At 38.1% G+C, this 14,675-nt stretch overlaps 2 protein-coding genes across 2 annotated transcripts; one reads left to right on the forward strand and one right to left on the reverse strand.

The window, feature by feature from the left end:
- Positions 1 to 5,893: 5,893 nt before the first annotated feature.
- LOC101310626 (protein ULTRAPETALA 1-like) lies at positions 5,894 to 9,257 on the forward strand. The gene is made up of 3 exons (XM_004304068.1): positions 5,894 to 6,481; positions 7,859 to 8,183; positions 8,963 to 9,257. Exons 1-3 carry the CDS (start codon positions 6,292 to 6,294, stop codon positions 9,135 to 9,137), a joined length of 690 nt encoding a protein of 229 aa, XP_004304116.1. The 5' UTR covers positions 5,894 to 6,291; the 3' UTR covers positions 9,138 to 9,257.
- An 821-nt stretch (positions 9,258 to 10,078) lies between these two features.
- On the reverse strand, positions 10,079 to 13,020 carry LOC101310915. The gene is made up of 3 exons (XM_004304069.1): positions 12,151 to 13,020; positions 11,620 to 11,697; positions 10,079 to 11,434 (listed from the first exon to the last, which is right to left on the reverse strand). Exons 1-3 carry the CDS (start codon positions 12,946 to 12,948, stop codon positions 10,175 to 10,177), a joined length of 2,136 nt encoding a protein of 711 aa, XP_004304117.1. The 5' UTR covers positions 12,949 to 13,020; the 3' UTR covers positions 10,079 to 10,174.
- Between the last annotated feature and the right edge of the window lie 1,655 nt (positions 13,021 to 14,675).

A 14,675-nucleotide genomic window follows, 5' to 3' on the forward strand; every position in this document is an offset into this window, starting at 1 on the left:
CTTTGATTGAGGGCAAAACCAAGGACTAATACAAAGATTAGTTGATTGTGATGGAGTAAACTGCAGTTTACCAATTGTTAATTTGTTAATGACACTTGATAGCATCAACAAAATCTTCTCAAATACTAAAAGTTCTCAAAAAAGGAAACTGTGTGAGTGCAAGAATTATGACCCACCTAATTGAATGGAATGAAAATTTAGGGGATTACTTTACCGTTCTTTTTTTTTTTTTTTTTAAACAGAAAATAGAAATTATAATCACAATTAACAGCCTGCTTATACATGCTAGTGATGCTAGTGATGCTAGAATCTACATGCACTCAAACTCAATCATAAACTTCGGTCAGAAAATTTGGAGAGCCTAACTAAATCAATGTTACTCATTAAAGTTTCAGCCATACTCACGTTAAGTAATCTATTTTCGTAAGAATAACTTTGTTATCAAAAAAAATATATATATCAATCATCTAGTCTCATATGTCAACATTCAAATGTTGATACAAACTACTGAGCAAGTGATCCCTACTAAAAATGTTAATCACCTAGATGTGATATAGTTAAGCTATACCAAATTCCTTTCCCTCTAGGGTTAGAACTTGTACTTTCTTCAACAGCTAGCAAGTAGCAATGGTTGCTAGTTTGTTTATGATTCTTCTTGTGTGATGTAGCTCAAGTTTAAATCCCTTGCTTTTCTCACAATGACTTCAAGTTATTTGAAGCCCTTTACCTTAGACGGACACATATCCGCCGACCTCTTCTCTAATGTAATGACAAAAGAGGAAGCGAGACTGGCATTTTCGAACGTTTATGTTTTTCTTAGATACAGTCATGAGTAGATAAAATTATGAGTCTATTTTATACTTTTATTTAAGTGTTTTTTTTTTGGGGTTAAGTCTGGATTATGCTTATGTCAGAGATTTTTGTCCTAATTTTTTTTACCGTAGTAGGAAAAAAAATTGCATATTCGAAGTCATACTTGTTTGGTAAAGTTGGTCGAGCTACTTAGTAATGTTTAGAGTTCGAGTCTAACTCCCACCAGCTTATGACCAACGCGTTTGAGTTTCGACTTTCACCAGTTTGTGGCTAGCACATTTGAGAGGTCTCGTGTTTGTGTGTCTAGCCATGAGATTAGTGTGATTTTGATGAGACACTTTCGTGGACTTTGGTGTGAACATTAATTGAGTGGAAATGTTACTAATTTGCTTTATAAACCAAGATGACTTGTTATCACACTTCTAATCAAAAAAAGAAAGTCATACATCAATCGCATCTTGTAGGTCTGGTGCTTTGTATATTTATATGTAATGTAGGTTATTATTAGCTTAAGAGAAAATTGAATTGATCATCGTTATCTTCAATTTGTAAAGTCTCACTGGCCTAAAAAATGTCGGTTCATGACTTCGTATTTTTGCTGTCAAGTATATTGTACACATACCTCTGTAGGACCCGCGCAACAACCATTGCGTATATATCAGCTGACTTGGCAAAAGTACGAGACCCTCTCTTAAGTTTTCCTTGGGCTGAAATCAAACATGTTGAAAACTTGAAGAAACAAGCCTGCAATATAGCCATTGAGCCGGCCCAAATGCCCAAAACATAAACGATTAAGAGACTAACACAGTAACACTTAAATCAGTATCTTTCATTTCGTTTCGTATAAATTTCACTGGACGCAGCCATAGGCTAATAGGTTGCCTAGTGAGTTCAGAGTTTCTATCATATACAAACTCCATCTATATACACCTTCTTTATAAGGATACAAAAATGATATATACCTATGAATCAATCTATAGGGGTATATATCATCCTCTTGTTATTCACATAAACCTAGTTATCGACCATGGAGAGGAGGACGAAGATGACTATGGATACCAGGAGGAACCCTGGACGTTACAACACTAGACGTGCAGTTCCTTATTGGATCAAAGGCATGTTAAGAGAAGAAGACTATGACCTAGATTTATCTTTCACCATTCACCGCGCCGAAGGAATCGACCCTCCGAGTGAACGCATCACTGACCGGACGTACTTCTTGGTGTGGTGGATCGTACCCGGGATCGAACACTGGGCACCATTTCCTGAGCCAGGGAGACCTTTTGATCCTGCATGGAATAGAATATGGACTCAACGGTTGGAGAAACATGTGTGGCCTGGCTTTATTCATGTGGAAGTTATGAGGAGACGAGACAATTGGGCAGCGGGAACTTCCGGTGGCATAGCGACGGTGGTGGATGATGGAATAGAGGAAGTCGTCGAGCCGGGAACTCCTGGTGCGACTGTGTATGGCATTGAGTCAGTGAGTCGATGCAGGATCCCTCTGCCGAGGCCTGGTGAGAAAACTTCAGGGAGGTATGGACTTGTGAAGAGTGCTGGGGCTGGGATAATTGGACAAGGACATATTTTTGTCACGTTGGAACTAAAGAAATGTATACCTAGTTGGATTCCGCTTTGATGGACATTGAGTTATAGATGGATTAAAATATTCTCGATATTCTGGATATTTTTTTAAAATTTTGTTTTTATAAGTATCGATACTGATTTTTATTTTTTCTGATATTTTATATTTATTTTATTATCGGTTAAATATATAAATTTTATATAAAAATTAAAAAAATTTCTATTGATATTCAATATTTTTTTGATATAATTATCAGAAATTTTTTATATAAAAAATCGATAGTTCTATAATTGTCGATATTATTATTATTATTTTTTAAAATGATTTGCAGCAGTGTTGAGTTACTGTTGTTGATTGACTGCTAGGAAGAGACAGAGTAATAAAATGATAATTTACAGTTGACCTTTTGCTGTAAAAAAGTTGAAAAGGGACGTACGCCGTCGTTTCTGTGCTCCTTATGCATATGGTACCCAGCTGCTCAGATCTGTGCGAGTTATGAGATGAGATGACTCAGATGATATCACCTCTTGCTCTTGTATATCTCACCTCATCTATCTTCTTCTGACAGTGACGTTCCTTTGAGCATACGTACATTACAAACATACATGTAATAATGATAGGATTGAAGATTCCCTTCCAAGCACAGTTACAGCAACAGTTGTTAGTAGGTGGGTAAGGATTGAGCTTCATCACCATATGACTTGAGCAAATAACCACAGGTAACTGGTTAACGTAATTAACTTCATGAGTAAAAATCCGTGTATATATAGTTTTGAGTTTCTTCTGGTGTTGATGAATTAATACTTGAACTTGAAACCTCATGGTATTTATAGATCTTGTTGAATGACCTGGATAAAATCAAATGCAGCTAACTTCATCAGGATTTCAGATACATACATTATATATATATATATATCAGATTATATATATATTCAGATATAATGAAGATTCAAGAATGTAAAAGCTGATATATTCTGTACTACACTGCTATTATATATTTCCGGGATATGAGAATTATTCAGATTAATCAGACAGCTGCATGAGTACTGTTATTGCACATGAATAAAGCTTCAAGGCACATACCTTAAATTTGGCATCAGTCAAGGGCACAGTGCCAACACAGCTACAGAAGCATGGTTCATATATATAGAGCTCAGCGCTAGTCATAGTAAGCAGCGCTGCTGCATATATGTATTTCTAAGTTAAAAGTTAGCTGTGAGTATTTGATGACCTAGAAAACTAGATAGCTAGAAAGCTGTTAGTATTTGATGCTTGATTTTGGACTATTGAAGCCTCTATTTCCAGGAGTAGGTGGCTGGTAGGTATCAAAGTCAGTATGTAACAGTAGTTTAGTTCTGGTTGTATTATAGACTGGAAAACCAAGTAGTTTCAAATTAATGAAGCAGCCATTACAGAAGAGATATAAACCTCAGAAGACAATTCCCTTAATCTAATGAATTAGTTTTTCTGATGTCACCTAATGAATGTATTTGGTAGGTCTAGTTATTTTGTTGTTTGTAGAAAGGTAGAAGTGGTCCTCTGGAGAATCCAAAGTAAATCACAACTGGCTTCTACCCAGTTTGCAATTAGTCAAGGTGAACACCAATAGTATGATCTAACCATGGAACAAACTTATTAGTAGTAACACTTACTTTCATATAATTTGATATAATGCAAACATTAACAATCATTCTTGTCAGTAATTCATCATGATATCTAACATATTATAAAGGTTTTATGATTTCAATGGGTTAATTTAGGGACCAATAATGCCCAACTTTCTTAATGCCAATGAAGAGGAGGGTATCAATTATCAAACGAATCATCAATAAATCCCATGGAATAGTAAAAAGAGGTATTTTAAAATTTGAAAACTAAAATATATTAAACTGAAATGCTTCATCTATGCTTTTTGTTAAGATGATGATGATGATGATGATGACATATATCATATCAGCCTATCAGGTAGTTGTGGAATCCAACAGAACCCTAAAGAACATATATATAAACAAATGGCTAGTTGTACTGATCTGGTGTAGGCATACTCATAAACTAGTTGAATTATGCATGAAACCAAACTATACACAGTGCTTTACTCAAAATCTCCAGCTGCACTGGTTGTCTGGTTCACTGGTGCAATTGTGAGTCGGGTAGCTTCAGAGGGTTAATTTGGCATGTAAATTCTAGGACATACTAAACTTTTACTGTCTTTTGTGGCAAGCAAAAGTAAATATCATGAAGATCATTTCCGATTTAGCTGCAGAATTCAAATGCAAATTATATATGAAATTGTCTAACTAATGATTGAATGCTTACAATAGTTCAATGGTGATGTGCTATTAAACAATAGACGCTGTGGTTGGTGCCGAAAAAGAACCAACATGTGATGTTGAGATTTATTGATTTTATTCACTTGATCTATATATTAAAGCTTAAGGCATGAAGATTAAAGCTTAAACAATCTGCACGTCTTGTATTTGATAATTTAAAACACAATCTACATTACGCATAGTCATAGCTCTACTACTGGTAAAGCATACATAAACTTGTCTTAACACCGATCTTAGCTGGTCAGCAAACTCGGCATCTAGCATTGAGAATATGGGAAGAAACTATTAAGTATCTGACCCTCTAAATTTAACCATATTATATATCAATAATGGCCCTTCAGAGTAGGCTTTGAGTTCATAGAAAACAGAGAAGATGCATGTGGCCACTAGTGAATGTATTAGTTGACATCTAAACTCCATCCAAGGTCATGATCAGTGCTGCAAAAACTTCAGGCAACCCTGAGAAAAGGTCTGAGCTTTTGTTCATGCTAGTGATGCCATTTGATTTTCATTAACTCCTGGCTTTTGCTACGTGCTCTGTTTCCGAATATTGGTCTTTGTATTCACTTGTGTGTATCTATGCATCCTCAAGTGTTTACCACTATTTTGTCCACTTGCTAGGTGTTACTATCACCTGTCTATATATAGAGCTTGAAACTTGTATTGGGATTTTCTTGAGGCCGTTCAAAGGTTGGTTGCGAACTTGGGACTTTGATAATTTCGGCCATTTTTAGCACTTTCTCCACCTTTTTCTGATAGGATTTCACGATAATTTTTCTCGTAGCACAATATCCTCCACTCACTTTTCCCAACTCTAAAATCACCCTCATAACCCAATGTGTATCTCCAAGCTTCCTGATTTAAATCTACCTACAATCTCTATTCAAAGCATGAGTCTTTAGTACCTGATCAGAATCCTCACTCAACACAGTGGCATATAGTTGGGGATATATATAAAGATAATAAAGATACCATCTTCTCTGTTATCTTCTGTGTTTCAACAGAGAAGAAAACAAAGAGAGAGCAGTGGAAAAAGAAACGAGATATTTAATAAAACAGAAACCGAAAAACCTCGTCTACCTTCCCACTAGAGGGATTTTCCCATAAACGAAAAAACAAGCCCTGACCCCAAAGCCATTTTCTTTTTTTCTTTTCTTTCTTTCTCTTCTCTCTAATGTCATATCATGCATTTGCAACTAGCCAAACCCCTCGCCAGCTCATTCACTTCGTATTTCATTCAAAGCCCCATTACCAACCTCACACTCTTTCTCTCTTTCTCTCTTTCTCTCTCTCTTATTTACAAAGAGCTCATATTTTTTTTATCACCTTCCCCTATATCTCTCTCAGCCAGATCTCTCGGAGGAAGGCTTTGGAGATGCGTGCCTACTAGTACCAATTTACTAGTCCTCTCTGCTTTTGTGGTTTTCAGTGGAGAAAACATTACCCACCAGCCCCTCCTCATCTGTTTTTGATTTTGGTTTCTTGTTTGTTTGGGTTGATTTGTGGTCGGAAACTGATTTGGGTTTTGTGGGTTTGGATCAAGTTGTGATCTTGAGAGAGGCAATGGGGGAGGTGGTGATGTTTAGCGAGGAGGAGCTGAGGGAGATGAGCGGAGTGAAGAGAGGGGTGGACCATATTGAGGTCACGTGCGGCTGTACCAGTCACAGATATGGAGATGCTGTTGGGAGGCTTAGGGTTTTCATGAATGGTGAACTTGAAATCACATGTGAATGCACCCCTGGCTGTCAGGAAGGTCCTTCCTCTCTGCCTTGTTCTTCTACCTTGTTTTGGAGAATAATAAGGGCTTTTCTTTTGTGTGTGATGTTCCTCTATGCATGTTGTTCTGCTGTTGTGTGTGTTTTTGAGATTGATGAGTTTTTCTGACGTTGATGCCTGTCACTTTCCTCGGCTCTCGCTGTTTTAGTATCATGAGCTTTACAACTTGTCCCGTTGTTACTCTTCTGGTTGGTTTTACACGTTCGAGTGTGTAATAACGTGATCAAGTTGTATGCTTTTTTCATTATTTTGTGAGATTAGAGTGTGTGGTGGTCTGGTTTGCGTTGCTTTGAGTGAGTCTGTTGGCAATGGAACCTGCATTGGCATTGTGGTGGTGTTTGGAACCTCTTAGTCTTGGTTTCTTAGGTTTTTGGTTTTGATACCCGAGTTCTGTTCTTTCTGTTCTACAGAGTAAGGGCTGTGTAGTTGCTTACCATATTACATGGTTTTTGTCCATCTTTCTTTCTTCCTTTCTTTGTAGACATGTGAGGACTAGTGCGATTGACGAGTTGCTTCTTCATCTTTTGCTTATCTGACGTTATGGTCAATTCGGTATCAAAGATTTTGTTCTTCTTTGCACTTGAGTTCTAATATGAAGCAATACATAAATTGTATAGCTGGTCTTTGTGTTATTTGATGCCCTTTTCTACATCAGATCTCTCTTTTGTTATTATTATCACTAAACATCAAGTATATGGCATGAAAGTTTCAAGATAACCTTTTAGTGACTGCTAAATTCTTTAAAGTGGTGCATCATCGTTTACATAAATTGCATATATTGAGTTCTTGTAGCTTTGTCTAGCTCAGTCTCTCCACTACAATTTTCTGGGTTGACCTGGGTTAAGAATTGAGTGTACAAGCACTCAAAGCATTGAGCTTGTAGGTCTTTCTTTTCCTCATGTGAGTCAACTTGCATCTCGGGTTGTTTGGTCTGTTGTTGAAGCAGATAGTTTCCTTGAAACCATAAATAGAAAAGCTGTTTGGTTCTGCACAATTTGATCATAATTGAAAACACAGCTTATAACATTTTTGTCTCTTGAGATTATTCTCATTCTACTCTTGGTTCCTTTTATGGCTCTGGGAAGTTTATTATCTTTGATCTTAATCTGAACACCGGTCTAGATCAGAATTGTCTCTTAATATCTGTGCAGATGTTTTTTTGACATGGAGAAAATTATACCGATTGGGATGCAGGTCCTTGCACGTATTGTTTAACTGCTTTTTAAGTGTTTGTGAGGGAAGCTCATTTCCTTGTGCTGCTGATTTATGTTTATACTATTGGCTTTTGTTTCATTTGATTCACCTCTTGTATTTTGACCATCTTTTGTTTCTTTCAATTTCTTATAATGACTAGGCACATTGAGTCCCTCACTATTTGAGAAGCATTCTGGAAGAGAGACAGCTAGGAAATGGAAAAATAATGTTTGGGTCATTGTTAATGGGAAGAAGGTTCCATTGTGTAAGACAGTGCTACTCAAGTACCACAACGAGGCATCAAAGAATGCTAATGCGGCCCAAAGATCCCAGAATGGACGAGCTTCTCACCGTGATGAGTTTGTTTGTTGTACTAGATGCAACAAGGAGCGCAGGTTTCGTCTCCGAACAAAAGAGGAATGCCAGGTTCACCATGATGCTGTGGCTGATGTGAATTGGAAATGTGCTGATCTGCCATATGACAAGTATGTCTTTATCTTAATTTGTATATTTACTTCTACTCTCTAATGAATCAAGCCATTGTTCTATACTGGTCATTATCCTTTCAGGAACCATATTACTAATTTTATTCATTCATCTCAGATTATGTCAATAAGCTCTTCTTGCAGCATGTATTAATATTACCTATTAATATACTGTCCATGGAATTGATTAATTAATTAGTGAGTAGTTAGACCGACCTGGTACTTAGAGGTGGATATTAGCATGTGTAAAGATTGTTTGTCCCGGTGTTGGTAGGGGATAGTATATGATGTCCAATAATTTGCAAAAGGTTCTATGAGACTCATAGAAGCTAGAACAGATGAGATGTTGAACATAGAGAAAAAGTTTCCATTACCAAACCACACTATAGGCTGTTCCATATTATGCTAGGAAGAAGATATGGGAAGATGACCCACTTGAGGAAATCTTCTTGGGGGAATTAGAGTTGAGGTAACCCATGTTAAATCATAAATGTCCATTGGCCAGTAATTCAAGGTTCTTCCACAGTGATGTACTTCTAGCTTTCTATGGGGAAAAACTGTATTTCACTTGGGCTACGATTTTTATTATGTAATAGACTGAATGCTGCCTTACAAGTTAGCAATGTCTCCTTATTACATATATATTGACAGACTTGAACAGAGGCAAACACCACAGTTTATACTGCTGCTATGTTGTTTTTCTGTTCAAAAATGCTATCTTTTATCTGTACTTGTATAAAAATTAAATAATGATGTGAACATTTGTTTGTGTGTTTCAGAATAACTTGTGATGATGAGGAAGAAAGAGCAAGTCGTAGGGTTTATAGAGGCTGCAGCCGTAAACCAACATGCCAAGGCTGCACTTCTTGTGTATGTTTTGGCTGTGAAATTTGTCGTTTCTCAGATTGCAGCTGCCAAACTTGCACCGACTTCACCAGAAATGCTAAACCTTGAGTCATAATCTGGGTCGTCATTTTCTCATTTCATCCATAGGGATTATGTGTACCCTTGTCGCTTGGTTCTAAGCACCCCCTCCCCTATCGATTGCTCATCCAAAAAAAAGAGGAAGAAAAAAGTAAAAAGAAAATTAAAAGGCAGATCTTTTGGTGACATTATCGTTATATGCTAAACTTGCTTCCGGTCAGAGTTCATTCTATGTAGTTCTCTCGATTGGTTTAAAACTTCCTAATTTACTGATTTAATCTCATAATTTATATTGGCAGTTTATGGTGCACTTGATTCCTTTTTTCTTTGCAAATTAGTCAAAGATTCGTGATTTGATTCATGTTGGGAAGTTTGTAGGTTGATGGAGATTATGTCCTTCGTATGGCTTTTATAAGTATGAAATCAGAAGATGTAAGAGTGAACTAAGGGAAGAATTGAACAATTTGGTGACATTTTAGTTGAGGAAATGGAAAAGTTTCTCCTTTGGCAACCATTAAGAAGGAATTGATAAACGAGTTGGGCTCATCTACTGTTCATCAGGAGGCATCTGAGAAAGTGATATTGTACATCAGGAGAATGCAGGCATCTGAGAAAGTGAAAGAAATCAAAAAATTTTTGGGTTTGTTCCATAAAGTGAGAAACGTGGAGGGTACTGTCGAGGGTACTATATGTCGGAACGTGAACATGAATGTCAGGCAAATGATTAAAGGAAATGTATCTTATACACGATCGTGAAGATACTTTAAACTCGAGAAAGACTGATTGCCAAAACTCTATTCTTAACCATGTACATAAACATCTATGTGAAGAGCATGTTGTATTTCAAGAAAATGGATAACACATGATTACATCTATGTCCACCATTATACATAAACTAGCAAATACAAAGAATACTGATTAGAAGATTTTCGAAAGCAAGAGGCCAAAATACCAAAAAAAAAAAAAAAAAAAAAAGGGTAAAAGAAAAAGAACAAAGCAGTTGATGGCTCTTCTGATAGTCTACTGTAGTCCTTGGTTGCTTCTTGCAGCAGAGCATGCTATAACTTTCAGCTGGCACCCCTTCCTCTTCCCCTTGCAAACTGACGACCCCCTCGACGATACGGCCTTCTTCCACGATTAGCAGATGTACTTCGACTAAATTGTTGGGGAGCGTCAACATCACCTGCAACTGGGTTCCCAGGTTGTGGCATATTCTGTTCTAAATTTGGGTTTGTAGGTTGACCCTGTGAGATACTCGGGAACGTATTTTGGTTGAAGCCATGCTGTCCCTGTTGAACCATTGCACATCCATTTGGGTTGAAGCCATGTTGACCCGGTGGCCCCACCCCAAAAACATTCGGGTTGAAGCCATTTTGACCCATCCCAAATGCAATTTGGTTGAAGCCAAGTTGACCCTGTTGAGCCATCCCAAATGCATGCATCGGTCCTGGGAAGGAATTCAACTGTTGCCCTGGTGTATGTTGTCCCTGGAAACCTATTCCAAAACCTGGTTGGTGGAAGCCATGTTGACCCATCATCCCTTGTGAACCCATGGGTCCTGAAAACGCATTTGGCTGCTGATGGAATGGAATTCCGCCTGGCATAGACATCTGATGTGGGTACTGTGGAAAAAATGGCATATTATTATTTGGAAATGCATTGGGGAAAGGTGTTTGTTGTAGCTGACACGGCATTCCATTTGTCCAAACTCCATTTGCATGCATACCACCAGCCTGTGTAGCACCTGGAAATGGACCTGATCCACGCCCACTAACCAAACTTTCTGAGACTGCAGAAGAAGATGGACCATAACGACGAGCAGGTGCAGCTGAAGATTGCTCGTGGTGTTGATCGGGAGGTGTTTGCTGGGGTGAAGATTGATCATTCTTCCAGGACCCCATCCTATTTTTACCTTTTTTTCTGTTGTTTTTCTTACTGCCGGCATTCTGGTCATTCATTCCCCTCTTTGCCATTTTTTGCTGTCTCCTGTATTCAGCCTCTTTCTCATCATCTGAAAATTCTGCTTCATCTGATATCTCTTCATCATTTGCACCCGATGCATCATAACCCTTTCTGTAAAGATCTTTGTTATTGAGCACATGATCTGCAAACTCCTGAACAAAAGAGATCGGTGTTCCAACTTGTATACCGGCAGGGATTTCACTTTCTGTATTGTATCTCACCATATAGTAAGGGTTTATAACAGGTCCAAAAATTTCATCTACCAGTCCCAACGGAGATCTGCTCTCAGTTATCCACAGAATAGAACCCTCGTTCAGAGGGTTGTGCTTCTCAACTCCTTCTACAATGACTTTGGTACCAACAACCTGTAGAAAATGAAGCTGACATCAAACTCACATACATGCAAGGCCACAGTTCAATATGCATCTTCTCAAGTGTCATTGTCCACATTCTAAGTTTTCAGTGATGCCAACTTACTGATGGAGCTACAGCACGAGAAACTAGCATGATCACAAATAAGAAAATCTGCTTCAGATCCCTCTAGGCTTACCGATAAAACAACTCCCACAGGCAGCATTTGATGATGTGGTTCCAAGGTTGCATTAACTGGTGGAACTGGTGGAAGTTCCTGTACAGTTAACAGAATATATTTTCAGCTTATTATGAGACAGCATATATACTGAATAAAGGTAATTCATTCACAACACTATAAATCGTGCATGTTAACAGAGAATACAGAAATCGGCAAACAAATATACTGAAAGCATAAAATTGTGAAAGCATGGCATGCTGTCAGACATCAGAAGATTATTTCTCAGTCATTTGTATCAAGAAAGGTTAGCCAGTGAACTGACTAAACAAATCATGTTTTATCAAACTGAGGTCGGCTACATTCCATCTCCACTGAACAGAAACCAAACTGTACCCCTCAGCTCCACTAAGTTAATTCATCAGAGCATAATGAAGTACAAAGTCATGACTACAAGGAAATGAATGGAGACTAAGTCTAATTAACTGCTGGTTATCAATCAACCAAACTCCACTATGTACCCATAAATCAATTCAGCAAAAAATTTCTTACCTCGAGCTCATTTTTGGACCTAATGGGTCCTTTTATAGCGTCCTCTTCCTCATCCCCCTCATCGAAAATATCATCATCACTCCAAGCAACCTCAGCGCCCTCCTCATCACCATCATCCCCACTTCCATAACCCTTCTCCTCTCCACCACTTATCTCCCCTTCTTCAAGTTCACAAGCCTCCTCTTCGCACTCCTTCTCCTTCGTCTCCGCCTCCACCTTCACATTCCCTGTTCCATCCTTCTCCACATCCATCTCCTCCTCCTCACTAGAGCTACTACTACTCGAAGACGATGCTGCTGATGAACTCTCACTCTCACTCTCACTCTCCGATTCCGAACTTTCACTCTTCATTTTACTCTCCACACCTTCGATTTTCGGCTCCAACTTCTCACTCACTGCTCCAAGAACTAAACTGTCTTCACCCCCTCCAACTAAACTAACCTTCCCCAACTCCTCCTCAATACAACAACTCAACTTCTCTGCAACCTCTGCAACTTCAGGCTTCACCGCCACCGCCGAACCAAGCCCACAACCAAATGGGTCCGATCCATTCACAACTGGGCCTCCACCACCAACCTCAATAACGTCATTCTTCACCTCCACCACACTACCCGCCTCACAATCCATACCCGGGTTCGGTAAATCCCTAAACCAACTATCAATGGACTCGAAATCCAGCAACGAATCAACAAACGACAGGTCGGCGACGGGTCTGGGATCGACGGCGTCTGGTGGGTCCCTTGAAAGCTTGAGCTTTGAAGCTTGATCGAGGTTGGGTTCTGAGGAGAGACCTACCATTTGGGGAAGGAAGAAATTAGGGTTTGGAGAAGAGGGAATTGGGGTGAAGACGGAGAAGGGTGAAATTCCATGGGTGCGAGAAAAAAGCGAGTTTATATAATTTGAGGGTTTAAAGGGGGCTTTTGGTTTGGAAAAGGTCAGGTGCGCTTAAACCCTTGGCTAGGGTTTTCGAAATTTTCAGGTTAGACTTATATAGAAGGCGAAGATTTAGGTAATTTTGTTAAAGCTCTATACGGCGTCGTTTTGCACAGTTTCTATTCTGAGTTTGGGTCTTGAGGTTTTGCAAATCCACGAGTCTTGGGCCAAATTTGGTGAAGTGTCTAAAATCAGCTTTAAGTCCATAAAGACAACTCTAACCAACAATGAGACTTAAAATTGGGTCATATATTCATTTTAAGGTCTCTAGTTACACTATTCATATAAGACTCAACTTCTCATCTCCAACAATGAATCTTATTTTTGGGTTCTAGATTCACTTTACTTGATTAAAATAAGTTTTGAATACAATGTTTATGAATATTATATCAAATAATATGTTAACATTATCACATAAAGTAAACATTATCGTTTTTCTTTTTGTCATAATATTTCAAGGAGATAGATGATTTTGGTGAGAGGAAGTAGGAAATATTGGGTTGGGTGTTTATGATTTTATTCAATTTACTGTTCCAACGGGTATGTATAATTTCTGATATTCCTGATATTTTTTAATATATTTTTTGAGGTAAAAATGAAATTATTCATGCCATATTTAATAGAGGCTATCGGATTTTTTGGCCATAAAACATCAGCCCTTAGATTTAGTCTACGTCAGTTGGAATGAGTTAATATTAATCAGACAAGGTTGTGTCAGGCGGGGTCCATAGAGATACTTTTCTCTCTCCCAGTTGCTTTCAAGCGCGTTCGTGCACGTCCTCTCCACATGTGCGCGCGTCTTTCTTTTCTCAATTCTTAGCGCGTCAGTGCATGGGTTGGCTGGCTCAGTTTAATTGTTACGGGCCCAGGCTACTATTTGAGTCTTGTTCTTGGAATTTCATCAAATATGAGACTCAATTTAGGACTAAGTCCTATAAAACCAAAATCAAAACCCCCTAAAATGGATTGTTAGAGATGAAAAGTCCTAAAAGACCCAATTATAAGGCCACCGTTGGAGTTGCCCTAATAGGGTCCAAGAAATCGCAACATAAGAAGTTGTCTCCCAACAATTTTTCATTTCGGTATTGTCGAAAATCAAGTTCCAAATGGTTTGAATTTAGCTCAAGTTCCAAATATGGAGATATACCTTCAACTTCATAACGTTTTAGTTTAACTCACCCATAGTGTGAGAATCAAACTCATTACCTTTACAATATTAGATTTACAACTTACCAATATGTTACATATCGTCAACAAACTATTTCACAAGCTTTTTTGAAGTTGCATTGTTTAAAATCTCCAGCAACCCTTTATCCGAGCCTAAAGCCTCAATGTAGAGTTTACCTAAATTAGTCATATATATGGTGCCTTTTAGTTTCTAAAATTTACACATTATAACGAGAGAGTATGCTCAAATTACATCCTTCTCTTCTTTCTCTAAACTAGAAGAGTTGGAAAGATTGCAAAGCTAGCTATACAGTTACAGCTAGGTAGAGGATTAGAAAAATGACTGTTACATATACATCATAGTATGGCATGCAACATACCAACAACTTATCATTCAAGTTACTAAAACATTAAACATAGGTTTA

The sequence above is a fragment of the Fragaria vesca genome, linkage group LG6 (assembly GCF_000184155.1).
Source record: "Fragaria vesca subsp. vesca linkage group LG6, FraVesHawaii_1.0, whole genome shotgun sequence".
Taxonomy (NCBI): Eukaryota; Viridiplantae; Streptophyta; class Magnoliopsida; order Rosales; family Rosaceae; genus Fragaria; species Fragaria vesca.